This window comes from Centrocercus urophasianus, unplaced genomic scaffold (genome assembly GCF_019232065.1).
Source record: "Centrocercus urophasianus isolate 14NV4802_14NV808 unplaced genomic scaffold, USGS_Curo_1.0 seq_1196, whole genome shotgun sequence".
NCBI lineage: Eukaryota > Metazoa > Chordata > Aves > Galliformes > Phasianidae > Centrocercus > Centrocercus urophasianus.
The window spans coordinates 1-25802 of NW_024884360.1; the positions used below are offsets into that span (position 1 = coordinate 1).

Consider the following 25802-nt stretch of genomic DNA (forward strand, 5'->3'; position numbering starts at 1 on the left):
CGGGAGCCGCGGGCCGGGCCCGGCGGGCGGTGGCCGCTGGCCGCGACGGGGTGAGGCCGGCACCGCGAGAGCGGACTTCGTCGCCAAGCTGCGCCCTCGGCCGGGCGGGCCTGCGGGAGGCCTGCGGCCGGCCGGCCGCTCTATAATTAGGCCGCGTCCTCAGCGCCGGGAATGGCTTTCGGCAGAGGTTAAATAATAGCGCGGCTGCGGCCCCGCTGCCTCGTTAGTGTGAGTGCGCGGCTCGCCCTCGGGAGCCGGGGAGCGGAGAGCGACGGGGCTCCGGGGCGCGTGCAGGCTGTGCGCTCCGCGGCCGCGCTCCGTGCTGTGCCGTTCGTCGTCCCTGTGAAGAAGCCGGAGAACGAGCGCTTCCCGGCAGCTCCTGCCCGCGCTGTGCGGTGCTGACACCCCGGGCTCCCGGCGGTCCCGTCCCGTGTCCGCCCTGTTCTGCGGGCACGGCCGTAGCGCGGTCGGGGAGTTCCCTGCGGCTCCGCCGGCTTGGCTTTAGAAGCTGGGACGGGAGCAGCGGTAGTGAGACAGGTGAGGCTGATGCCAGGCAGGGATGCGGGAGCTCCAACTGGAAGTATAAGGTGTAGCTGGAAGCCCTAGGGGTGCGCGTGCGAAATTCGGCCTCTTGTAACTCGGTCGGCACTCGGGAGCAGTTTAGCGGCCGGCTCCCGTGGATCCCTAGAGATGGGAGCGCAGGGCTCGGTGTGTGTGGCTGTTTCTGCGCTCCCAGCAGAGCGCCCAACGTAATGCCTCTGGAGCCTGACTGCATCTCCTCCCCTCCCCCTGCCGCAGTGTGGTTGGCTGCTGAGCGCCTGGTGCCCGCGTTTCTGCTAGAACGGGGGGCAGCGCGGCACTCATCGCTGGAGCTGCGCATCGCCGCCGCCCGTGCTTCTCCGCGGCTCCGGAGCATCCGGGAGTGCCGGCACTGGACGAGCCGCTGCAGGCATCCAGGTACTGCTGCTCTGCGGTGCGGGGTGGGCGGAAGATTCCCATCTGGTGACTGTGAAGGGCAGGGTGCCCAGCCGTCCTGTAACAAAGGACCGCTTTGAGCTGCGATTTCGAGGAGAGCTGACGGAAACTTTTCTCCTGGGAAGCTTATGGTTAGGCAGGTAGGCGCAGAATTGCTCTGTGGTAGCGCTTGAGAGGGATGAAGGGATTTCCCTGGTTTGCTTGTCCCAAGGATATGCAGCGGGCGTGCCTCCTGCTGCCAGACAAAGCCGGAGGAATGATGACGGAGGCAGCTCCCTAGCATACAGCAACGGCTCGCAAACTTTCAGAGCCTTGTTCCCACACGAGCCTCCCTCCCGCAAATAAAGGGCGTACAAAGCTGTTCCCAAACAGAACTGCATCCTGGGCAGGGGGGCAGTTCCTGGTAAATCTCTGGGAGGGAAAAGATGCAGCTAGGAGGTGACCGGAGAGGGCTGGGGGATGGTGTTGCGGCAGAGTGCTCTGGTCAGGCAGCCGGGAGAAATTTGCACAATGATGAGAGGCAGCAGCAGCAGAGGCTTCCCTGAGCCCTGCCTGGCTGGCAGCTGGTGCTCTCCTGCGGCTTTGCCTGAGCTGCTCCGTGCTAGGGTCTCCTCTAGTGCCCTTGGGCTCTGTTCCCAGTGCCTCCTTGTCCGCCGTGGAGAGGTGGAAAAAACCACTCTGCGAAAAGAAGGGTGGTGTTCAGTGCGTGTGGGTCAAAGATCCAACCCGCCCAGACGCAGAGTAAATAAACATGGCTGAGCTTTGCTGCAGTTGGCAGAAGGAGAAGGAAGCGCGTGTTCTCCTCAGCTGTTTCAGAGGAATGCCCAGGTAGGAACAACAGCATTAACACCAGAGACTTAAATGGATCTCGGGGGCTCGAGGGACATGTTTCAAGACGTTGGCAGAATTGTTGGATAAAGGCTTGATTTGCTAGGAAAGAGCCACGTAGCTCCAACTGGTCCGGGGAGCCAGAGGTAAGCAGGATCCTTTGTTTATTATGCAGGTAACACTTTGGTTCTGTGGATTTGGCAGCCTTGTTACGGTTTGAGACCCGTTTGTTTCTGGAAATAGCCTATAGTCAGCTGGTCTCTGCAGCTGTCCCAGGTATGCAGTGGAGAGGGTGTGGGTGCTGTGGTGCCTGTCAGGGTCCACAGCAGCTCCCAGCTGCCTGCTGGGCTGTCCCTGTGCTCCTGAGGCACATCCAGCGCGTGGCTCTCCGATTAGACAGATGCCTGTGGAGGCATCGACTCCTGGGAATTATTCTGCCTGCTTTAATACCACTTCATGCTGTCAGGGCAAGGTAATGGCTCTCGCTCTGTATTCTGTACAGCAAGACTCCCAATCAGATTTTGAAGCTAGGGAGAGATGCGTGTCCTGGCTTTGTTCCAGCTGCTTAGCTCTCGTCTCCTCTAGCCCGGAAACAGGTTTTAATGGTGTTCCACTGTAGTCTCTTGCACAGCAGATGCAGAGTGGATTTGGTGAGCCACTGCAGACATGAGCAAGAGTTTAAAAACAAAGTCTTAGCAGCTGGTCTGGAGATGCTGGCACAATTTTGCTGGTAGATGCTGATTGCTGATAAAGACTGCAATTCCTCTGGTTCTAGTGGCCCAGTGAAAGGTGTGTTTTCCTGGATAGCTGGGAGAATAGCCCAGCATGAGCTGCTGGAAGGCACAGACTGGCTTTCTGCTAGTGTACCGGTCTATTTATTTCTTTTTATTGTACCTTTGTTGTCTCCAATGTCTGTATTCTGTGATTGCTGAAGAGCAGAAGTAGTAAGCACTTCTGATCTTGAAAGGAATGCTCTGAAACAAAGCCAACCAGATCAGCTTCTCCATCTCCCTCAGAGCAGATATGGTTTTGGAATACCTGCTTTAGTAACACAGAATTGCTTACCCTGGTCATCTGCTGCCAACCACAACAAACCTCGGTAGCTTTTGATGTACTGTTTTTAGGTGTGCACAGGAAAACAGGAGGGGAAGAGAAGCTTCCAGGACCTTTCTGAGCTTGGATCACTGTGGCCAAGTGCCCAGAAAGCCAGCTTACCACCACCTTGCCACAGGTTTCAGAAGGGTTATGCTAATTGAATTTTCTGTTAGAGATCAGAGGGTGGTGAGGAGCTAAGGCTTCTGGGGCAGAGAGGAATGCTTTATGCTGAGGGGAAGAGCATGAAGGGAGACTCCGTTCTATTTTTGTGGGGGAGCCCTTCCACATGAGCTGCAAGCCTGCTTCCCGAGTCCTAGTTAATGCCCATGGGACTCTTGCAGCCTGCTGGTTAGTACAGGCTTTCCCAACGGAGGCCTTCTGGCATCTAGAAGAGCTCCTGGTGCTTCACACCCTGCTGGAGCTGGCATGTGTCAGCTGCTGCTGAAAGAAGCAGTTCTGGCCCTGGTCCCTGTCCAGGGCGTAGGGAGAGCTGGGTCCTTTCCAGCAGCACAGTCAACTTGTGCTGAGTTACAAATGACTGTAAAGCCTGGGGAAACTGGTTGGATGAAGCGTTTCTGTGCTCGAAGACTGGCTTTAAAACCCTGCAGGAAGGTGTGTGGATGCTGAGGAGAGTCCCACGTTTGGGCTGCGGGAGAATATAGGTGAGAGCTCTTTTTCAGTTCCCAGCTCTGCTGTTAGATGGGGGTTGCATTGCCTCTCTTTCTGTGTTACAGAGAAGCCCTGTCCTCTTATGACCTGGTGAAAGGGTACGTGTGCTACATTCCCTTTCCTTGGGCACCCGGTCAGTGTCTAGTGCCAGGGTGCCTGGTCCCTTTGTCCTGGAGTGGGGCTTAGCAAAGGGAAATGCAATGAGGAGTTTATCAGATAGAATTTCAGATTAGAATTGTCATCTTTTTGTTCTTCCCTGGATAGTCAAGCTGTGTGTTAGGAGTCCGAAGAGAGTGTAGGATCTCCATCTTGGGAGATAAACAATTCTTGACTGTACACAGCCATCAGGTTCCTGATCAGAGTGGGGGGGATGGATCAGTGATATCAAAACATGCCTTTGAAACACCCATCACAGGCTCTTTAATTAGGGAGGAAGTTGCAACACAGCATTCTGTTCAGTGTACATGAGATCATCTGTGTGTCATTTTAACTTATGAGGCTGTCTGCAGTGCAGGAAGTGTCCACACTGGGGTTGGGGGACAACTTGGGACAGAAGATGGGGCTCTTAGGTGCTCCTTTTTAGGTCTTGGGGTGGAGAAACTTGTAAGCCAGAAGTAAGTGGTGGCAGAGCCTCGTGCCTATCAGAGCTGAGGTAGCATCTCTCGGCTCTGGGGTCGCAGCTCAGATATACCCCGGGTTGTTGCTCCCAGGGTGCTGACCCCTTACTCGTGTTAGTGTGTTGTTAGTGGCTCTAAGGGAGCGAGAGATGTGCCTGGCATTGCTGGCACTGGTGGCAAGCATCACAGGGCACTGTTCCTGTTCTGCGTCACATGAACTTCAGCAGGTATGAGACTTTTGCTGCCTAGTTTCTGGCTATTTGTCCTCTAATTTCTGGCTGTTATTCACAGCTTGTAGGAGCTCTTAATGCTACCCTGAAGCTGATTGCACACCCATCTGTCTCTCCGCTTGCAAAACATCCTCCCCTTGTCTTTGTTCCTAAAGCCTTAACACGTGTGTGTGCAGCTGCTTGTAGCTGTGAAGTCCTCGGATGCTGTGCAGTAGAGCAGCCTGGAAGCGCTGATTGCTGTACGTGCAGCCTGGCAGCAGCTTGTCCCTTCTGCAGGCTCTGCTGTGGGGGCCCTGGGGTGGTGACCCTGAGCACAGTGGCTCTCCTGGCAGTGCTGTGGAAGGGTGCGAGTTTCCTGGCAGCGTCAGCATGCCCTGTTGTGCAGGGAAGCCTCGGTGGCTCTGTGCAGCTGGTCGCCATCTCTTATGGTCTGTTTGTTTTCTGACGCTGTGGTGTCAAAATATGGAACAAGCTTGTGCCACCACCACCTCTGTGATAGTTAAGCCTTGTTGCTCTGCTTGCTTTTTACTGCTTGTATTTTAGTTTTTGGTGTGCAGGGTATTAGGTCCACGTTTTCATGTGGTATCCCTTAGGAGTGGAGAATCTGTTGTCGCTTCGTGGGCATCCCCCTGTCCTAAAAGCTCTTTGTTGTTGAATGGCAATGAGCTGGCAGGGCACCAAAAGCAGGAAAGAAAAAAAAAAAAAGAAAACAACAGAACCTTTTGGGCACCTGTCAAGCAGATCAGCCCTACCTGCTGTGCTAGGTAGCAAAAGCACATCCCACAGCACAAGACCGGGGTAATTATTGTGAAAATAAGCTTTCAGTCATCTGTTTCAATTTCTAAAATGCTACCATGGATATTTATCTCCCAAACTTGTTCTCTTCTGCCATGAATCAGTCTTATTCTTTTCCACAGGAAGCTGTTTTGCAGAACCCAGTCATTTTCCTGCAATTACCATATTTGTAGATCACTGTCTCTTTCAGAAGAGTTTGCTGCTAAAATCTGCGCTCACTTCTCTCCAGAAAGCCCTGGCAGGCCATCTGCAGCTTGAAGGAAGCTGCAGTTATTGTCCTGACAGCATTGCTTGTGCAAGCTGTGACAGTACCCTGCCTCTTACGTATACTTGGTCTAGAACATGCAGAGAGTCAGCGAGGTGAAAGGAATTTGTTGAGGCGTGCACAGAGGTAATGCCCACCTGAAGTCTGTTTCTGTTGTACTTGAGCCCTGGTTTCTCTGGTCCCAATTTCCTTGCTCTCTGTAGCCTCCTAGCATTAGGCATCGTGATGTAATCTTTCAGATTCACTTGGACCCGTTTAGTCTGGCATCCTTGTCTCTGTGGCAGCAGTTGTGGGTTTGAGATACAGGCAGGGAAGTTTTCAGCTCTTTCCTCTTTAAGCTCTTGCGTGTGGGAGTGCTTTTTGGAGGCAGTGGGCTGGTGAAACTGCTGATGCTTAGTGCTTCCCCGGTGTTGCACTTGCATGCAGGAAGAAGCTTTGTGCCTAGGAGGATGTGACAGCTGGTGGATTCCCAGCTGGTTGCTGCGGCTGCCACAAAGCTCAGTGCACGCATGTTCCTTCCCTGCCTTCCTGCGGCACCCCTCCAAATGAGAGCAGTGGCAGGGAGGGGAGGCCAGTCCTAGCAGCTCTCCTTAAGCAGGGAAGACGTGCCAACTAGAGCGGAAACGTGCTGGTGGAGGCCTGAGCTGCTGCACCCCCTGAGCTGTGGGGAAAGCAGCAGGAGGAACCAGGAGCTGGGTGCCGTGGCTCCCTAGGATCTTGCTGGAAAAGCTTGCTTTCTCCTAGTCTGCAACTCCTCCTTCCAAAGGCAAATGCTGGTGTATCCGCTCCTCTCTGCAGGAGCCTCTGAGTGCGTTTTCATCCCGCAGAAAGGACACTGCATGCTCTTCACTGAATGTGTGGGAGTAGGAAGAGTGCTTATGCAGCAGCCTCAGCCTGCCTGACCTTGGCGTTGGTTGCCATAGAGTGTTTCCTCTCCGAGGGCTGTGCATACACTGTGGACCCACCAGCCCTCTGGAGAGTGAGAAATAAGGCTCTGCAGGGAAGAATGCACGCTTCAGAGGGATAAGAAGTCATCTTCCAGCAGTGTTTGTGGGTTTTCTTCGCTCCACAAAAAGTATTTAAGGGGTTTCCTTGCAGCTGTCTCATGTTGGTGTTTGGTAGCATGCAACCCCTGTGCAGTTGTCAGGTCTTGCACCTCCCAGACAGCCTGCTCTCCACCCTGCAACAGGAGGCTGGAGCTGAGTGCTAAGTGTGTTGTACCTAGCAGGGCTGTGCTTCTGGAACATCAGCTTCAAGGAGAAAGTCAGGGACTGCAGAGGTGTTCACAGTCAGTGACTGAAGAGGAAGTGACAGTGGTATGCCTTGAGGATCTGCAGTTCTGGGGTAGGATTCTGTTGGTCCTGGGGACTTTGGAATGCTCTAGTCTTTTTCTTCTGGAAGAGCTGAACAAACAGGATGTTGCTGGAATAGAGGCTGGTGTTTTAACACACAGGTCAGCAGTTTCTCACCTGATTAGTAGTTCTGCACACAGCGGGATTAATGAGGCTGATTTCCCATGGATCTGGGTCTTGTCTCAGAGCTTGCAAGCTCTGGTGGCTTTCTGTCCTGGTCCATAACACGTACCTCTTCCCAGTGCTTGAGGTATTGTACTCCACAAAGATGGCTGCAAGAGCTCTGACCCTCCCTAAAAGGATGCAGCAGTGCTTCCTGGAAACTGTCAGCATTTCATGGCTAATCCAGTAAACAGGGACGGATGAATCACTCAATCAATCCACCAGATGTCTTATGAAAAAGTGGGAAAGGACATTGCTAGTTGAACTTTGGGCTAGATGGGATTATCCAGGAATGGGCAGCTGAGCAATTTGGAAATCAGGATTTAGGTGGTGGTCAGCTCACAACAGACTTATTGGCAACAGTCTGTTCCCCGGTATCTTAGAGAGATACTTCATGCCATTCTTACCATTTCCCAGTCTGCTTTTGAGAAGACTAAATGTTGTGTTCTAGATGAGACTGCTCAGTGTAAGATGGAGAATGCACAGGGTAACCACATGTGGAGCGTGGCAGGGGCTCAAAGGGGAAGGATGCAATGAGATGCAGTGCAGGGTTGGTGCTGGATGTTGAAGCAAAAGTCAAGTCAGTGTTGTGACTATGGGACTTGGTGGGGAGGAACTCAGTTCTTACTTAAGGTAAGAATGGTCTTCAAGAACCGCAGTGTTTCTGCCTTGCTGAGGTTTGCTAAGGTCCCTGCTGGGTGTTGAGAGTTTGCACTTCTGCAGGGATGTGCATGACTGGAATAGGAGGCGGAGAGGAGAGTTCAGTTTGTAATACAACTTGAGGAACTCCTGGAGGAGTGATGAGGAAAAGACTGGACCCCGCTGTTGCTCAGCACAAAGACACTGGTAGCTGAGCTGGGGGATCCTCCTGGGCAGAGCGTGGAGCCGGGGAGGAGAGAAGCCCTGCCAAGAAAAGTGCTGTTCTCCCTCTTGCTCTGCCTGGGGAGGCATTTCTGCACGCTCCGTAATCCTAGGCACCCTAGAGCTCAAATAGTGCAGGAAGACAAAATCATTTGATGCCCTTGTGCAAGTAGCTTGATGTTTTTCTGCTGTGCATCTGGGAAGAATAGGAAAAAGGGAAGGAGTAGAGAGTTGTACCAACCTGAGTTGTCCTTGAGCTGGCAGCAGGGCAAAGAAGGCTGGAAGAGCCATTACTGTTTGGAGCTGACACCCATACAAGGATGACAGTAGTGGAAATCTAGCAATTCCTGCATGTAAGCTTTCCCACAAAGATGGGATTCAGTTAATGCTGGTGGTGTTACATCCCTTACTGCTGCTGGGGTCATTCTGTGCCTGACCTGAGATTTTCAGGGCGTATGCTTTTTGTCAGGGAATTTTTGTTGGCCTGGTAAAGCTACTGGTGCGTCCCTGCTTGAGAGATGATCTTCTGGGAGATTGGCCTTTGAGGAGGCAGAATGCCTTGAGCTGGCATCCCTCTGCTTTCTATTCCCTTTCTTCCACAATCAGAAGAGGTGTTGAGCTCTGACAGCCTCCTTGCATCAGTGGTTTGTGGTAGGAGGTGCACAATCCTAGCTGCCAACTACAAATCTCTGCTCCTAAATGGAAACCAGATCAGTTTTCCTTGCTGTTGGGAGTGTGGAGGTGTTGGAGATCAGCTCTGAATTGAGCCTTTTTGTCTCCTGTCCACATGTGTCACCTGCACTGGCTGTCAGCACTCAGTGCCACAGAAAGGGAGATGCATACCCTGTGTGCTGCTGAAGGGAGAAAGAAGGGAGGGCAAAGTGAAAAGGCTTAATGTGGGCAGCCAGTTGCCTCCTGAAGGAGGCTGTGATGCTTGTGTCTGGTTATAGCTCTTTGAAACAACACTGAAGTCCTTAAGTTTTGGTGCTCTCTCTCTCTCTGTAGGGCTGCAGGACCAGGACTATGTCCACCATGGTGTACCCAAGGGAGGAGAAACTGGACAAACTGAGCCAAGAGGAGATAATTTCTAACACCAAGCTGGTGATGCAGGGGCTGGAGGCTCTCAAGAATGAACACAACTCCATCCTGCACAGCTTGCTGGAGACCATCAAGTGTCTGAAGAAGGATGAAGAAGCCAACCTTGTGCATGAGAAATCCAACCTGCTCCGCAAGTCAGTGGAGATGATTGAACTGGGGCTTGGAGAAGCTCAGGTGAGAATGGCAGGCGCCATCCCATGTGGTACCTGGGGCTGGCAGGGGGAGGCAAGCGTGTGGCTGTTACCAATAAGCTGCAGGGGTAGCACTGGGCTGAGGGTGGTCTCCAGTCGTGTGTGAGGGAGATAAAAGGTTATCGTCCATACTGACTGTGGCTGGGACTCTTGACAAGGTGATGATGGCACTGTCCAACCATCTGAATGCGGTGGAGTCAGAGAAGCAGAAGTTGCGTGCTCAGGTACGGAGGCTGTGCCAGGAGAACCAGTGGCTGCGTGACGAGCTTGCCAACACCCAGCAGAAGCTGCAGCGCAGTGAACAAACTGTGGCTCAGCTGGAGGAGGAGAAGAAACACCTGGAGTTCATGAACCAGCTGAAGAAGTATGATGAGGATGTCTCTCCTTCGGTATGCCCTTGCCCTGTCAAGCAGCAGCCTTTTCTGTTGGGGGGTTGGACCAGTAGGATTGCCTGAATGCAACAGCCTTGTTCTGGATGTTACCCCTTCCCAGCTGCGGTGCACAGCAGTGCTTGTAATTAGAGGAAGCCTGCCTGGGGCAGGGTCTTTGGTAAAACATGGAAGAGAGTGCCATGATACGATGGGGGGGAAACTTGGTTTTGTTGGGTGGAAGAAAGGCAGTAGGGATGACCAAGAAGTTAAGGGTATTGGTGGCAGCTGAGTCAGCCCAAACTGCTGTTCTCTGATTCCTATCCTCTCAGGAGGAGAAAGAAGGTGACTCCACCAAGGACTCCCTGGATGATCTGTTTCCAAACGAGGAAGAGGAACATGGTCCTGGATGTGAGTGCTTGCTCATGCTTAGTTATTGCCTGTATCTGTTCAAACCTGCTGTGCCAAATGTGCCCTGGTGTATTCTGTGCCTGCAGTGCCCCACCAGCATAGCAGTGCAGTAGCAGCTGCCCAGCAAGGAGGCTATGAGATTCCTGCACGCTTGCGCACCCTCCACAACCTTGTCATCCAGTATGCTTCACAAGGACGCTATGAGGTGGCTGTGCCGCTCTGCAAGCAGGCACTGGAGGACCTGGAGAAGACATCAGGCCATGATCACCCTGATGTGGCCACCATGCTCAACATCCTGGCGCTGGTGTACAGGTGAGGGTGGGGAGGGCAGGACTGAGCCAGGAGGGCTCTTCCTCTGCAGTTTACCAGGTTAACACATTCTGGTGATAAGGATTTCTCCCAGCTTCCAGTGCTCTGCCTTTCAAAAAAAAGGTTTTGGCATAGATGAAGTATTTGGACCACCAAGCTCCCCGATAAGTAAACTGAGGAAGGGGGAAAGGAGAGGGCTGTTGGAGGCTGATCTTTGTGGAGGGAGGAGTGTTGCTCGTGGTTCTGCTTGCCACAGGCTGTGGTGTCCAAACCACAGGTAACTAACTGGCTTTGCACTGCAGGGATCAGAATAAATACAAGGAGGCAGCACATCTCTTGAATGATGCTCTCTCCATCCGTGAGAAGACCCTGGGTAAAGACCACCCTGCAGTGAGTACCTGCCTTCTCTTTTAGTCACTTCTTTCGACCACTCTGCATGCCACTGGGGCTAGTGCAGTGCCCCTTTCCCTTGTGACTTGTCTGCAACCTGGCCCTTTGGTGCTGGGCTGGGGGCATTGTGTCGTATTTTCCTGCTGTCTTGTTCAGTATGGCCAATCAGGAGATGGCATCTTCTGGACTGTGCTGTGCAGGCAAGATAACTTTCTGCCTCTGGACCTCTATTTCCAGAAGCATCTGTACTGGCAGGGGTGAAAGAATGGGGCAGTTACTGCTGCTTGCTCCCCAGGTTGGTCCCACTGAATTTGGCTTTGTTTCACAGAGAAACTTATATCTATGCAGGTGGCTGCAACTTTGAACAATCTGGCTGTTCTCTATGGCAAGAGAGGGAAGTACAAAGAAGCAGAGCCACTTTGTAAGCGAGCCCTGGAGATCCGTGAGAAGGTACTGGTCTCATATGCTCTCCTTCCTTCCAGCTCAACCTTCTGGTTTTCTCTCCCTGCCTTACTGCACCTGAAAGATCCAGAACCCACCTAGTCTCTTCAGCTGCTGATTGTGCCACTGCTTTTCTTGTCCCTCCAGTGTTTGCAGTGTTTAGAAAGGCCTGATGGGAGGTGGGAGCTAGAATTTTTCCACTTAACCTCTGTAGTCCTTTGCTCCTGGCTGACGAGTGGCTGCCCTCTGGGTTGGGCTGGAGCTGCTTAAATGTCCCCCAAATGTTCATTGTCAAGTATTGTCATCTTGTGACTTCTGTGTATCCAGGTCCTAGGCAAAGACCATCCTGATGTGGCCAAGCAACTGAACAATCTGGCCCTGCTGTGCCAGAACCAAGGCAAATATGAGGAGGTGGAGTACTATTACTGCAGGGCCCTGGAGATCTATGAGAGCTGCCTGGGTCCTGATGATCCCAATGTAGCCAAGACCAAGAACAACCTGGTGAGACCCTGGGAAGAGGCCGTGTGGGAATGGGTGGTGGTGTCATAGTAGACACACGGCTTGGTGTCTGGAGGAAACAGGGAGAAAGCTGGGAGAAGTGGGGAGGGTTAATTTGTGTTGCCCAGTGGGATTGGAGCTGTTTTCTTGGTTGCAGGCCTCCTGTTACTTGAAGCAAGGCAAATACAGTAATGCAGAGGTGCTGTACAAGGAGATCCTTACCCGTGCTCACGTGAAGGAGTTCGGCTCTGTGGATGGTTTGTACACACTCTACTGGGGCAAGAGTGAACAGTTTGCTCTTTCCCCACCCGTGTGGTAGAGAGATGGGATACCTTGCAGGGCCCTTGTTTTTTGGGCAGGCCTCGAGACACCGCCATTCTAGTTTGTCATGCTGCTTCACTTCTTTCAGAAGGAGTCTTAGTGAGCTCTAGCTTTCAGTCTGCTAGGTTGGCAAGCAGTTGTGGCTTAACAGGGAAGAAGAGCATAGGGCTTCTCAGGCATGAGTTGAAGTTTCTCCTGTAGTTCTGACACAGGCAGGGGAAGAACTTGTTCCCTCTTTCCTATGCTTTGCGCTTGCAGTGTCAGTTGCCTTTCTTGTGGCTGTAGCCAGTGCCTGGAAGCTCTGTGATGAGCTGCTGGCTTTGGAGATGGTGCTGGGCTGTGCAGAGAGCAGAGCAGTAGTGGAAGTGGCAGAGTAACAGATAAATTGGTGAGTGGAGCTGTCTTTCATTTTTTCCCCACACAGAAGAACACAAGCCAATCTGGATGCATGCAGAGGAGAGAGAGGAGATGAGCAAGGTGAGTCTGCGCTCGTGGTGCAGCCTGTTGACAGCAGCAAGAGCCCCGATAGGGGAAGGAGATCCTGGGGTTTTGATGCCCTCGTATCACAACCAGACTTTGCTTTCTGCAGTCTGAAGAGCTGTTGTGGCCACTGATAAAGGAGTGGTGTGTGGAATGGGGGAGGTATGGTTGTTCCTTGGGGCACTGAGGAATGGAGGCTCATCAGAGGACCTGATATTTTACTTGGAGTGGGGAGTTATTCAGCACCTCCACAATGGCTGCATGCTCTCTGTTTTAGTGAAACCTCTAAGGCAAGCAGATGATGGAAGATGGTTGATGGCAGAGTGTGCTGCAGGGTTTTGGTGCTGCCAGTACCCAGAGCACATCTTGAGGCTGCCTGGAAGTGGGTTAAGAAGACACTACTGTTGTCACCTTGCTTAGCAGGCAGGTCTGAACCTTATGGAAAAGAACTCCAAACAGTTTTCTAGCTGTTCGATGTCTTAACTGGCCTCTGAATGAGGGCCTTGGATTTGGCAGAGAGGCTTTCTGTTGCAGCTGATAAATGCAGCAGAGTTCAGTTTGCTTTTTTGCCAGGAGGACAAAACAGCAGAGTGGATGGCTACTACTACAAAAAAACGTACTGGCTGTAGCACCACATTGCAAGAGAAATTGGATGGAGTGCGGCCCAGGCTCACCTTCTTACTCTGGAGTTGAGACACTTCTTTCTGATGGTGTCTTTAGAGAAGTGCAACATCATGAGCAGACTGTTGCAGTGTGGAGCTATGCTCCAGTTAGCACAAGCTTTGCAGCAGGGGTGAGAGAACAGAATGCCTTTGGGAAATAATCTTTGTCTAAATTTGCTGTCCAAACCAGGCCCATTGAAACTATACTGTCCCCTTCTCTCCCAGGCCTGTAGAGCAGGCCTGGAAGTCCAGCCTTGTAGGACAGATCTACAGCTGGAAATTTAGTTAATTTTGCAGCCTGGGCAAGAATTGAGCTGCTTTTCCTGCCCCTGAGATGGCTGTCTCTAGGCAGCTGCCCAGGTTCAGTGGCATAACATATCTGATGTAGTCTTTCTAGCTGGGTGTTGGTGACTGCATCCCTTGAGTCTAGGCTCCTTTTCCACTGAGGCATTCAGCAGCCTTCCCTTTGGTTTTGGTCACCTTGGTTTTGAGTCCTGAGTGCTTCTAACCCTGTGCTCACCCAGCTCTGATGCTGAGAAACCCAAGTGTGACTCTGGCTTGGGAAAGCACCTGTGTGTGGGATAATGATCCAAGAAGTGTAGTGGGGCTTTGTAAGGAAAGTGATCCCTGCAAGGGCAGTTTCTTCCAGGCTGGAACGATTGTCAGAGGGAATGCACAGCTGTGGAGCTGCTGTTCCTGGCAGAGGCAGGACCAGTTTTATGATGCAGAAGCTATGGAGTTTGTAGGTTTTGGTAAAGCATTTTAACATTTTGCATGCCAGTGTCGGGAGTGCCATGTACTTCCAGCCACTGCTTTTGAGCTTTGTTGTCCTTGCTACCTTTGGTACCACAGAAGGGGCAAGGAGATGGGAACACGCTCTTTGCTGGAGGTAGGGCATCACGTTGTCTTGTCTCAAATAATTTGCAGCAAAAAGGTTTTGACCTTTCTCTCCAGGAACCTGCTGGGACTTCATTGCAACACTCGTGTGTTGTGTTTTCAGAGGCTGGGCTGGTGTGAGGGTACAGCCTTGGACTTGACCCTGGTGCCAGTGTGAGAGCACAGGCCAGGGGGTGGCTAACAGCAGTCTTTTCACCCAACAGAGCAAGCACAGAGACAGTGCTCCCTACGCCGAGTATGGTGGCTGGTACAAGGCCTGCAAGGTTAGCAGGTAAGAGAGGTTTGTGGGCAGCTCTAGGCAGTGGGTGAGGCGTCCCCAGGGCTCCCACTCACCTGCTGCTTGTTCCCATAGCCCGACTGTGAACACCACTCTGAGGAACCTGGGTGCGCTGTACCGGCGCCAGGGCAAGCTTGAGGCGGCGGAGACCTTGGAGGAGTGTGCAGTTCGCTCTCGGAGGCAGGTAAGCCCACAGGGACCTTCCCTGGTGGGTGGGAGGATGCTGTGGGACTCGGGGCTAGCAGGCTGTGGCGTTGCCCTGCGAGTGATGAGGGTTGTGCTATGCCTTGCAGCCTCCTGTCTGTGACTTGTATTCCCGTAACGCTGGAACGGCTCGGTGGTTGAGGTTCCATTTGTGCAGGGGGTATGCTTGTGTTTGCATGTGTGGGATTGCACTGGTGTATGTATGTATAGATGGAGCATCTGTTGGGGTGTATGTATGTGTGTAGAAATACAGCTGTGTTAGGGCTATGAAGCTTTGTCAGCTGAGAGGAGTCTGCACTTGGTGAGGTGTGTTCTTCCTACTAATTTGTCCAGGAATTACAGCTCCTGCACTGGGAAACCTGTGGTGTAAGTACCCAGCACGAAGAGTGAGGGACAGCAAAAAGCTTCACATATCAGAACATGAAGAGGGGAGAAAAAAGGCCGTCAGCTTTTTGAGGCAGCAAGCTCTTGTCATTCAGGGTGGCATATAGCTTATAAGGCATTCCCTGAACAAGAGCTACTGAATTCAGGATGCTGTTTGGCTCCGTCCTTCTTGTTTGGGAGAATTCTGGCTGTGATGGGGCGATGACTGAGAGAGGGAGAAGGACCAGGCAGATAACAGCATTGAAGAGCAAAGTCTGGTGCTTCCTTATTCCTTTCTATTTGCAGGGCATTGACCCAATCAACCAGACGAAGGTGGTGGAGATCCTGAAGGAGGGTGATGGCACAGAGAGACGTCGGAGCCTGGGTGGCAGCGTCAAGTACGAGAATGCCACAGACGGTAGCGAGGAAGTGAGTATGGGCGTGGAATGGAGCGGGGTAAGTACAAGACACCATCAAGAATGGCCTCAGCTGGCTGCTGGAGGGAAGGGACAGCCTGGCTCAGGGCTCTCCCCGCGTGGCCTGTCGTGGCATCCTTGTCTACCTCCATTTGTTCCCTGCATACTTCCTTCTCCTCTTTCTTGGCATGAGCCAGCCCACAAAGGTGCGCGTCTGGTCCTGGCTTGTCGTGTACAGGCCAGGCACTCTGAAGAGTTCTCACTTCTAGGGGGCTTCCAGTTCCTGGCAGTGCACAGCATGAGCTGGTCCTGGCCTGCCCTTAATCTTAGCCTTGGCAACCTTATTAACACCTCTCCCTGCTGCTCTCCTCTTGAGGCTGTGGCTGAGTGTCAGCCCCATCTCAGGCCCACACAGCCTCTGTGAGCAACTTGCCTTTCTGTCCTGCAGCGCACCACAAGTGATGCTGGGTCTGGGGAGGTGTGTGTGTGCGTGCGTGCGTGTGTTTGGTGGGGCTGTGACTGTGTCTGCAATGTAAGGAAATAGTCCACAGCCAACACCTTTACTGTCCTCTTGTGGTCTTGTGCCCCTCCTGTGGGCTGTGGTCAAACGGGTTGGAAAAGGCAGGTTTTCTTGGGATGCCTGGCTGGGCTGACCAGCGGTGTCAAAAGAGGCTGCTGTTAGCTGAGGCTTATTCAGGGTGACCCAAGCTTACTGTTCTTGCCCTGAGACTGAAGGGCACTGTGGTCACTAGTACTGAGTTTGGAGGAAGGTAGCGGTCCAGGTCTGGGACAGGTGGTTTCTTCAAGGAGGAGGATGGAGAAGAGGCAACAAGTGAGCATGGTGCTGGTGGATGCTTGGCTTGAGGGCTGCTGGAGCTGTTAATGCTTACCATTCTTCCTGCAGACTCTGGCTGAGAGTGTAGTGTAGCTGGCACCTAGGGCTGGCTGCAGCCTGGCATAAGCAATGCACTGAGCATGAATCCTCTACTCCCCCTCACATCTGCTGTCACTAACCCTTCCCCACGTGGCCATCCTCACCCGCATGAGCTGTTCCCCTTCTTCCTTCCTCTTCCCTGTTGCCATGACAGCCCCTCAACATCCAAACCTAAAGCCTGGCTCTCTTGATTGTGGATTGTACCCCGAAGGTGGCTGGAGAGGGCCTGGGGAGCTGAGCTTTGAAGGGGCCCAGCAGCTCCTCCAGATGCAAGGCTGTTCTTTGTCTCAGCTATTCATCTTCAAGGGTGAAGAGGGTCTTATTCCTGGCCCTCATGTTCCCTGTTAGTAGAGGGGGGAGAGTGGAGGGAGGAGGGCTGCATCACTGGATTAGGATCACCCAGTCCCTGACCTGGTTGGTGACTGCAGCACCTCCTGGCTGTGGTTGGCATTGGCTGATTGCTTTCTGCAATGCAGCATAGGCCTTGCTGCTGGCCTCTGAGCTATCAGCCGAAGGCAAGCAGACAGTGTCACCCTCTCCTGCAGCCTTGACCCAGCAGATGGGGATATCCCCTGCACCTACGATTCTTTCCCAAGGGGCTTGTCAGGGCTGCCCACAGTCAGCTGTATGGAAGGGGCTTGGGGGGGCTAACTCAGCACCCTAGGGATATGGCTGCTGTCATGTGGTGCTTGGTGCTCTTCCTAGCTGGCTGCACACACAGCCAGCTCCCTCTGCCCAGCCAGCACCCTGCAGCTCCCCCCTGGAGAAGGCTGGGGCAGCTCCCTCTTCTGTTACAGTCAGTCGTTCCTTGCACCGCTGTGGAGATCTTGGGTTGTAGTGCCCAGGCCCACCTCTGTTGCCATCCCTTTAGCTATCAGCTGCTGCAGAAATAGCTCTGGATGCCCCAAGAACACCAGTGACTGTACCCTGCTGCCCAGGGTAGCTCTAGAAACACCCCAGGGCCTGACCGAGCTATTTGTGGCCCAGTTAAAATATGAGCTTGCTAATTTAGCTTCACCACCCTCCCTCCCCACCTAAAAGTGGCCCATGGTCACTGCATGCAGCCTGGGACCTGACCCACCAGCTCCCTGGACTACCTGCAACCTCATGGGCTTGTAAACTTTGTCTTTCTCCTTTCTGTGCACTAGGCTTAAATGCCTCCCGAGACTCCCTCTTTCCCCTCCACCGCAATCAATCACCTGGATGTTTGTGTTGTATCTTCCAACTTTATCCTCCACACCATCCCTCCTTCCTCGGCAAGGACTCCACGCCAGTCCCCCAACCCTCCCGGCGCGTGAGGGCACCACAGCACCTGCAGAGGAGTGCCTGGGGCTTCGTTCCAGTCCCATGGCCAGCAAGAGCAGGAGGAATCTGCATGGAGCTGCCTGCTCCCCCCTGGTCAGGGTGGTGGGCCACCATCCCCTTGTGTGCCCTCACCTCCCAGCCTGCCCTTGCACAGCTCTGGGGACCAAGCCTGCAGGGGATTGTCTTCAGGTGTATTGACTCCACCATCATTAGGCATCCTGAACCCTCATAGCTTGTTCCCTCCATCTCTGCAGAGGCCAGGATGGAGGTGTGAAGATGGGAGGGCTGTTTAGGGACACAGAGGCCCAGCCTTGGCAGGACTGTTGTGTGCCCAGTTATTTTCTTCCCTGTAGGCATAGCTGATGTTAGTGCCCTGTAGTGAACCTGCGCTGACCACCAATGAGTTGGGCTCTACCTGCAGCACAGGGCAGCCTCCCTCTTGCTCTCCTCCTCCTGCTGAGCTCTGCAGCTTAGGGCCAGCACGTGGATCTCTGCAGGGCATGGGGACGGAGGGTGGCCCATAGCTACTGCGCATCTGAGCTGGGACTGGGAGTGACAGTCAAGGGCTGTGCATCAGACAGGGATGTGCAAGGGCAAGTGTGCACTGTTGCCAACTCCTGACCTGATACTGTAGCTGAGTTTCTTGCTTGGTGGTGTTATCGGCTGCCTGTTGCTCCAGGGTAGTTGGTTGTGTGCCCTGAGAGAAGAAGAGGTGAGGGTGAAGCTATATGCTGTTTCTTGGAGGCAGAGGGAAGAAGGGTGGGAGGAGAGCAGAACTCTTCTGTGATCAGTTAGAAGTGGCTGAGATGGAGAACAGGCTGGTTTGAAGTAGAGCAGGTGAGAGAAAAAGGAGGTGCAGAGAAGGGTGTGAGGAAAGGAAGAGCTGGGGCTTGGGGTGTTCCAAGCATGAGTGGGAGATGAGCTGGCTGAAGGGGGATTTGTGCAGAAGGTAAGGCTTTCCAGGGAAGAACAGGCCACATTGCTCAGGGAGGAGTTGTTGAACACAGGACGTGGCTTACGAGGTGTGGCCCTTGGGGTTGTGACTTGCTGTCCTTCCTCGTGTAGAGGGCAGGATTGTCACTCTGTTGCTCCCAGGGAGGCAGTGTTGGCCTGGGCTTCGTGAGGGTGGCTCAGTGCCTGTGATGGGACTCCACCAGAGTGCTGTCAGTCACTGCTGAAGAAGGGGATGTTTCCTAAGGCCTTGAGCCTCATGGCCTCAGATGCAGACCTTCATCCTACCTCCTATAAGAGGTGAGCCTGGGGAGGCTGCAGGCAGCAGGACAGAGCCTACAGGTCAGCGCAGGATTCCCCCCCTCCCTTATTTATTTAAGTAGGTAGTTTCTCTCATGCTAGTCGTCTGGTAGGCTGTAATAATAAATGTGCTTGTGTCTGTCTGGGCCTGGCTTTCCTGTGGTGATGCAGAGGCCTCGGGGCACTTGCATACTGCTCTCCTGGGAACTGGTGCTTGCTGAAAGGAGATCTAGGGGCTTAGGGCTCTAGGGCCGTGCCTTCCCTGCCCCTCTCTCCTGCTGCTGCTCCATGGTGTTGGAGCATGGTGAGTCCCCAGAGTTCAGGCCTCAGCACCACCTGCCTCTGCTTTGCCTGCCATGGACCTGGTGCTGTAACAACTGTACCTGTGATTAAAGGGAGACAGACCTGAACTGCTGCCCTGTGCTTCTTTCCATGCTTTGTAGGCCAGCATTGGTCAGCCCTGGGGCGGTGGGGGCAAAATGCTGCTGGATCAGGTGTGGGTGCTCAGTGTCTGTGTGTATGCAGGGGCATGTGCTGCTGCGTGGATGGTGTGGGCGCATCTCTTCTGGGCTGAGCATCGGGGCAGGACTCGGCTCCCTGCTTCAAACTGGGGTTGCTTCCAACCATAGCTCTGCAGTCACACTGTAGGGCTGACGTGGAGCATCTGAGGTTGGTTCTTTCTCAACTGCTGTTTTCATTAGCCAGAAAAATACCCCACTGTGTCCTCTGGTGCTGAGCTTTGCATGCTCTTAAATCCTGCCTGAGTCCTTTGCCTCCGTGAAGCAGACTGCGTGAGTGTGCAGGGGAGAGTGATTCAGTGCTGAAGCTGCTGCTTGTGCTTTGAGTGCTCTCGTCCTTGTGGGTGCAGTGAGGTGGGTGCTCTGCGGTAAACCAAGTGCCTTCCATGTTCTGGGTTAAAAATAACCTGCAGAAGAGGGAGTGGGGAGAGAAAGAAGGCTATTTTTAATCCAGCATGCAGCAGAACTTGGTTCTGGCATTGAGCTGCAGTTAGCCTGCATCACTGTAGCTGGGCAAGTGTGGCTCTGTTCACCACCCCTGACTGTAGAGCTTACTTGGGTCCTGGGCAGCTTCTTGCTGCCTCTGTACCATGGTCCTGCTCCACTGCCCCAGCAGTGCTCCCTTTTCTACCTCTGGCTGCTGTGTCCTGGCAAAAAGAACAGAGCTTGACATGACAGTACCCTGCCAGGAGGGTGGTAGCACAGGGGCTAGTGGTGGCAGGGCTCTTTTGCTTCTTCCCCATCCCCTACTTTGGTAGTGCCATGCTGATGACTGGCTCTTCTAAAACCCACCTAGGATGCCTGCTGGAGGAGCTGAATGCTTGCCTTGCTAATGCTGATGGTGCTTTCTGCATTCCTGGTGCGTGGGTGCCTTGCTGCAACAGCACACAGATCCTAGTTTGGAAGCCCTTTGCTCATTACCTCAAAGAGGCTTATTTGGTTTATCCAGGAACAGATGGGACCAGAATCAGGAGAAAGGTTTGCTGTTAGGAAACATCCTGTTCACCTGGTAGGGGGGGTCTAGGGCTGGATCAGCATTGAGTAACCAGAGCAGGGAAGTGTTTCCCTGGTGCCAGGGTGGTTCCTGGAAACCTGGGAAAGAGCAGGAGGAGCCTTAAGGCAGAGCCTGCAGAGCTGCACAAACAATCCTGGGGCTCTGGCTGCTGCTGGCTGAGGCCGGGGGGCATTCTGCTCATGGAGACTATCTAAGGGTATCACACATGCTCATAAAGAGCAGAGGGCTTTGGTGGTGCTTTACCTCCATTTTCTTACTGCCTCCTTGTGTGGGGGAGAGGCAGCCCTTGAGGCCAATAGGACTGGCACCCAGGAAGACTGCTGTTAGCAGATCATAAGAGCAAAAGCAGTCCCTCATCAGCAGTGATGTTGCAACCCTCCTTAAGGAGGTTCCTGGCTATGCAGGAGAGCTTGGTGATGGTGGTACAAGGTGGCCTCACACTGGCAGCATGTGCTCTGTATGTGTGGAGCAAATTGAGATGGGCTGGAGCCTGGCATGGGCTGAGTGCCCCGTAAGAGGCCCCAACAGCAGACAGACAGAGGAGTGTATCCCCCGTGGAGTGGAGCTGCCTGCACTGCTCAGCAACTACAGAGACAATGGAGAGAGTCTTGGGGGGGGGCTTTCAAGGTGGGCTGAGTGAGTGTGGTGCGCAGAGTGGTGCTGCCTGACACGAGTGTAGCTGTGAAACCAGCAAGCTGGAGCAGGATGAACACTGCATGGAGAGAGAGAATGGCACTGGTGGAGCGAGGAGGGGAGTTGGGCCTGGTCTCCATACTAGGAAGAGAGTCTTTGAGGCAAGCGACCCAGCAGCACATCCTGGCCCAACCAAAAGTATCCCTCAGCGTGGGGATTCCCACCAGCATCTGCTTGGACCTCCTCATAGCTGCCAGCTGAGCCGTAGGAGACGGAACAGGGCCAGGGCTGCCTGGTGCGGCCTGGTTCACAGCACACTCGAGCTTTCTTTGTGCTGCTCAGTCCTCGCCCCCTGGCTTGTGTCTCCGTCTCCAGGACGGCAGCGGTACCCTCCAGCGCAGCAGCTCCCTGGGGAAAATCCGGGATGTGATCCGGCGGAGCAGCGAGATGTTGGTCAAGAAGCTGCAGGGCAACGGGCCCCTGGAGCCCAGGAACACCAGGTAGGGGCTACGGCCTGGGTCCTGCCGGGCCGCGGTGCCGCTGCGGGATCGGGCGTCAGACGACCCCTCTTCTCTGCTTTCTCGTAGCATGAAGCGAGCCGCCTCGCTAAACTACCTGCACAAGTCTAGCGATGCTTCGTTCGAGGTGAGCGGCGGAGCAGGAGCTGGGGGGCCTGGCGCTGGGGGCCCGTGCTGATACACGCCGTGTTTTTCAGGGTACCCAAGGGCTCCGCGCAGAGAGCAGAGGCCTCAGCGCCAGCAGCATGGATCTCTCCTCGCACAGCTCCCTGCTCGCTTCCAACTGAGCGCCCGCGGCAGCTTGCCGCAGCTTTGCGCTGCGTGGGGCAGCGCCCGGCCCCCTCCCCACCTCCACCGCTCCGTTCTCCTCACCGCGGGCTCTCGGGCCGCTCTTTGCCGCCCCACCCCGGGCCGGGGGAGCCCCTAGCTAGTTTGGGAAGCGCAGCCCGCACGCGTGCTCCTGTCCCGAGCGAGCGGGGGCCGGGCGGGTAGGGGGGTGCGGGCCATCACCGGCTCACGGCGCCGCACCCGGAGCACCGCCGCGCACCCCCGCCGCCCGGACCGCCGCACTCGGGGGCGCCCGGACCGCAGCACCGCCCGGCATCGCCCACCCGGGGGCGCGGCGAGGCGGGGAGGGGGCACAGCCCCGCCGCGATCCCGGCTCCCCTCGGCTGCTGTATGTTATTTTATGAAATAAAGCCACGACCCTCCCCGTGACGCCGGGCGCTCCTTGGGGCGGGGGGGGGGGTGGGCCGCGCGCGGGGCTCCGGGGCGGGGAGCGATGACGACGGCGGCGATGACAGCGCGGTGACGCCCCGGAGGGCCGTTCCCTTCCGGAGCGGGGCGGAGGGCGATGGCGCGCATCACGCTGGAAGACCTGGACAGGCTGGGCGACGAGGAGGAGGAGGGCGAGGAGGAAGGGGGGGAGGACGAGGAGGACGAGGAGGAGCGGGGCCGGCTGTTCGCGCACTGGGAGGCCGTGGCCAGCACGCACCGGGTGAACCTGCCCCGAGGTGAGCGCCGGGGCAGCCCGGCTGGGGGGCGGCCCGGCCCGGGGGTGCCTCCGCGCCTCCACGCCCGGCCCGCCGCCCCCGCGCCGCGCTTTGCCTTGCAGACATGGCGGGCCCCATCGTCCAGATGAACCGGCACAGACAGACGCGGGAGCCCGTGCCCCACGTCGCCCTGTCGCAGCACGGCAAGGTGAGGCCCCGCTTCTCCGCTCCCGCTGAGCTCGGCGCCGTCCCGCTCCCGGCCATGGAGCTGCCGGGCCGGGCCGCCGCACCGGGGCCGGCCTGCACTGTGTAGGCTGCGCTGCCTGCGGGAGAAGGGAGGGCTGGGCCCGCAGTGCGCCCTGCGGCTCCGGCTCCAGCGCTGCGTGCGCTCTGGGTGCCACTGTAAGAAAGACGTGAAACTACTCGAGAGTGTCCGCAGGAGGGCTGCAGGGCTGGGGAAGGCTCTGCTTGAGGGGCACTGAGGGCCCTGGGTTTGCTCAGCACAGAGCAGAGGAGCGGAGGGGAGGCCTGATGGCAGCTGCAGCTCCCCCAGGGAGCGGAGGGCAGCGCTGAGCTCTGCTGTCTGTACAGCGACAGGGCTGAGGGAACGGCGTGGAGCTGCGTCAGGGGAGGGCAGGTGGGGGCGAGGGAAAGGCTGTGCCCCAGAGGGTGGTGGGCACGGCACAGGCTGCCCAGGGCAGTGGGCACGGCCCCGATGCCGGAGCTCAGGGAGCGCTGGGACACCGCTCTGACCCTGGAGCTGGGGTGCTGTGTGGGGCCGGGGGTTGGGCTCGGTGATCCTTGGGGGTCCCTTCCAGCTCGGGATGTTCCCTGATTCTACAGTTCTGTTTGTCAGACTGAGCGTGTCCTGTGTGTCAAAACTGCTGTTCCAAACCTGGTGGCTTCTGCCTGAAGATCTCCCGCTCTTGCTAAATTGCACACCTCCGCTAATCTCTTACACAAAAAGGTGCTTTGAGAAATAACTGCAAAGAAGTGCTCGTCAGACTGGTTCTTGTGTCTCTTCAAGCTTGGTTGGGCTCGCTACCAAGAAGATATCTGTCAGTTGTCCTCTAGATGAGGAGAGCTTAACCAGTTTCTTCTGGGCTGAGGTCCAGCAGTGCTGCCTGTGGAACACGTCTCAGCATGTGGGTTGTGCAGCTCTGAGCTGGGCTGCTCCACGCTCCCTCTTTCCTGCTCTTCTGGGTCTCAGAGCTTAATCTGGGCTCTTCTGTACCTCCCCCATTGTGGGCAGGATTGCAGCCCAGCACTCCACGGTGCCTGAAGACCTTCTGTTGCCAATGGCACCTCCACTGTTTGAAGAGGATTCTTGGAGTTCAGCTCTGGGGCTGCGCGAGATGAGAGCCACCTCCTGGCACAAGTGCAGGGGCACTCAACCGTGGGCCCTTGTGGACACGTTCCCCAGGCTTGGGTGGGTGGTAGAGCTTGGTGGCTCCTCTTGAGCTTCATGCCATCCTCTTGGAAGCACTCAAATAACTGCACCACCTGCAGAGCCTTGCTGACCTCGGCACTGAGCATCAGAATCCCCACCCCACATGGCAGGGAGCTGTTGCCACCAGGTACAAGTGAGGCATCGTCACTCTTTCTCTTGCCCAGGTCTCGTCTTCTGGAGCGGTGGTGGGTCAGTGTAAGGGCCAGACTGCGGGAGGACCCGGCACTGTGCCCTGCTGGATTCTCAGATGTTGTCACAATGAGAATTAGACAGTATTTCATGGGCTTCCCCTATCTGGCAAATGCTGCTGCTCTGCTTTGCTTGGTGGGATGTTGGCAGGCATGGCTCCATCTGGAGGGTGTCTCTCTTGTCTCTTGTCGGGCTTCTCCAGAAAAGCGAGCATCTGTCATGAGCTTGTGACCCATTCCGCAGCACTGTCTGTTCCCTTTGCACCAGCTGTGCTCATGTCTCTTTGTCTTCACGTCTCTCCTTGGTATGGGAGAAGGATCCAAGAGGGAGACTTTGTTCCAACCATCTCAGCCCCTCCTTCCTCCCGTGCTGCTTATCATCCCACACGCACACAGCGCTCCAGTGCTGCGCCCCGGGATCCACTCAGCCCTCCTGGAGGCCTTTGGGTGCCTGGAATCAGGAACATCCTTGTGCATAGGCAGGACAGTGACGGCGTGGAGCAGAGTCCTGCGCTCCCTGCTGAGGATGCGCTGCATTCCGTGTGCATGCCAGGAGCCTCCAAGCCTCCCCCCTCCCTGTCCCATGTCTGTGCTGCCCCTTTTGCTGACTTCTGCCTGCTGGCATTACGTGTCGCTGCCTGAGACGTGTGTGTGACACCAGCTCCCCTCGCATTCTCCGGCCTCCCGTGCCAGCAGGGCCCGTCTCCCCGCTTCCCGCTGATGTGCCCTTGTCCTGTGGCCTGTTTCAGTGCGAGGAAGCGGCCTACGAGGAGCGGCAGTACCCAGCTGGGAAGTGGGCCTGTGTCACCAAGGGTGAGCCCCTGTATGAGCAGAGCATCTCCCTGAGCTTCATGAAGCTCATGCGCTACATCTGCAAGGAGAACTCTGTAGGTGTGTGCAGGCAGGACCGAAGGGGCCAGTGGGGGGGAGCGGGGCGGGGGGCCAGGCTGCCAGCCCAGCTGCCTCACCATGCCCACCACCTCCTGGCAGGTTGCTATCTGGGCATGACCGTCCCGGTGCTCAATGAAATCCACCTGACCAAGGAGGGGACCGAGCTGGAGCGTGAGGTGCTCACTGCCTACTACATCCCAGGAGAGTTCCAGCAAAACCCTCCTGCCCCCATGGACCCCGAAATCCACATCACCGAGAGGGCACCGCTCCGGGTGATAACCAGGTGACCGTGGGGCGCTGTGGGCAGGGGCTGTGCCGGCAGCGAGCCGCCCCGCCACTGACGTTGCTCCCCTTGCCACAGGGTGTTCTATGGGGTGACCACCGAGGAGACCATTCTGCGGGAGATCTCTCTCTTCTGGGAGCTCCTGGGTTCCACGGATGCTGTGCTGCAGGAAACCTACATCGTGGCCGTCTATGAAAACCCCAGCATCCCTCAGCGCCGCAACGAGATCTGGTTCATCCGCCGGGCAGAGTGAGGCCCCGCTGCTGTGCTGCGCTACGCTTGGCGAGCTCTGACCTGGAGGAGACGGCCACGCGCCCTCACCCACCGCTCACCCACACACCCAGCTGGGGCACCCAGCCGGCACGCCGCACCAGGCGGTGACTGAGGGCTCGCCCGGCTGCGCTCCTCCGGCCCCGGGCGCGGGCTGCGGGCTCGTGCCGGCCGTGTAGTGTCCGGGTGCCAAATGGCCGCCCGCGAGGCGTTGGGCTCCGCGTGGGCCTCCGCGATTGCTGCACGGAGCCGCCGGAGTGCTGCCGCGGGGACGGGGATCCGAGGGGAGAGGGCCGGTTGCGGGCACGGTCGCCCGGCAGCCGGGAGGGACTGGTGCCACGGTGCTGAGGGCACCTGGAGCAGCGCGCTTCCCCGGGGG

The 25802-nt window shown here is 55.7% G+C and overlaps 2 protein-coding genes across 7 annotated transcripts; both read left to right on the forward strand.

Moving 5' to 3' along the window:
* Window positions 1–428: 428 nt before the first annotated feature.
* Window positions 429–22066, forward strand: LOC122155518 (kinesin light chain 1-like). Of its 6 annotated transcripts, none has more exons than XM_042809411.1 (16): window positions 429–957; window positions 8855–9121; window positions 9297–9527; window positions 9839–9917; window positions 10004–10229; window positions 10529–10616; window positions 10965–11066; window positions 11385–11558; window positions 11713–11812; window positions 12301–12353; window positions 14119–14186; window positions 14268–14376; window positions 15066–15188; window positions 21207–21331; window positions 21419–21476; window positions 21547–22066. In XM_042809411.1, the coding sequence occupies exons 2-16, from the start codon at window positions 8873–8875 to the stop codon at window positions 21634–21636; spliced, it is 1875 nt and encodes a 624-aa protein (XP_042665345.1). In that variant the 5' UTR covers window positions 429–957; window positions 8855–8872; the 3' UTR covers window positions 21637–22066. The 6 variants fall into 6 exon arrangements, with proteins under 6 accessions (XP_042665345.1, XP_042665342.1, XP_042665344.1 ...); XM_042809410.1 differs by having other exon boundaries at window positions 430–957; window positions 15066–15215; XM_042809408.1 differs by lacking the exons at window positions 21207–21331; window positions 21419–21476; window positions 21547–22066 and having other exon boundaries at window positions 429–537; window positions 799–957; window positions 15066–19075.
* Window positions 22067–22202: 136 nt separating this feature from the next.
* LOC122155520 (heme-binding protein 1-like) lies at window positions 22203–25536 on the forward strand. The gene is made up of 5 exons (XM_042809417.1): window positions 22203–22362; window positions 22464–22549; window positions 24729–24870; window positions 24970–25153; window positions 25232–25536. Exons 1-5 carry the CDS (start codon window positions 22203–22205, stop codon window positions 25404–25406), a joined length of 747 nt encoding a protein of 248 aa, XP_042665351.1. The 3' UTR covers window positions 25407–25536.
* The last annotated feature ends 266 nt before the right edge of the window (window positions 25537–25802 follow it).

What these genes read in the sequence shown, in the direction of transcription:
- LOC122155518 (XM_042809408.1), top strand. Translation starts at nt 8,873, where the DNA reads ATGTCCACCATGGTGTACCCAAGGGAGGAGAAACTGGACAAACTGAGC. An exon ending in AGAGGAACATGGTCCTGGAT is followed by an intron (nt 9,918 to 10,003) that starts GTGAGTGCTTGC and finishes CTGTGCCTGCAG; the next exon opens with TGCCCCACCAGCATAGCAGT. An exon ending in AAGGCCTGCAAGGTTAGCAG is followed by an intron (nt 14,187 to 14,267) that starts GTAAGAGAGGTT and finishes TTGTTCCCATAG; the next exon opens with CCCGACTGTGAACACCACTC.
- LOC122155520 (XM_042809417.1), top strand. Translation starts at nt 22,203, where the DNA reads ATGGCGCGCATCACGCTGGAAGACCTGGACAGGCTGGGCGACGAGGAG. An exon ending in CTGCAAGGAGAACTCTGTAG is followed by an intron (nt 24,871 to 24,969) that starts GTGTGTGCAGGC and finishes ACCTCCTGGCAG; the next exon opens with GTTGCTATCTGGGCATGACC. An exon ending in CCGCTCCGGGTGATAACCAG is followed by an intron (nt 25,154 to 25,231) that starts GTGACCGTGGGG and finishes CCCTTGCCACAG; the next exon opens with GGTGTTCTATGGGGTGACCA.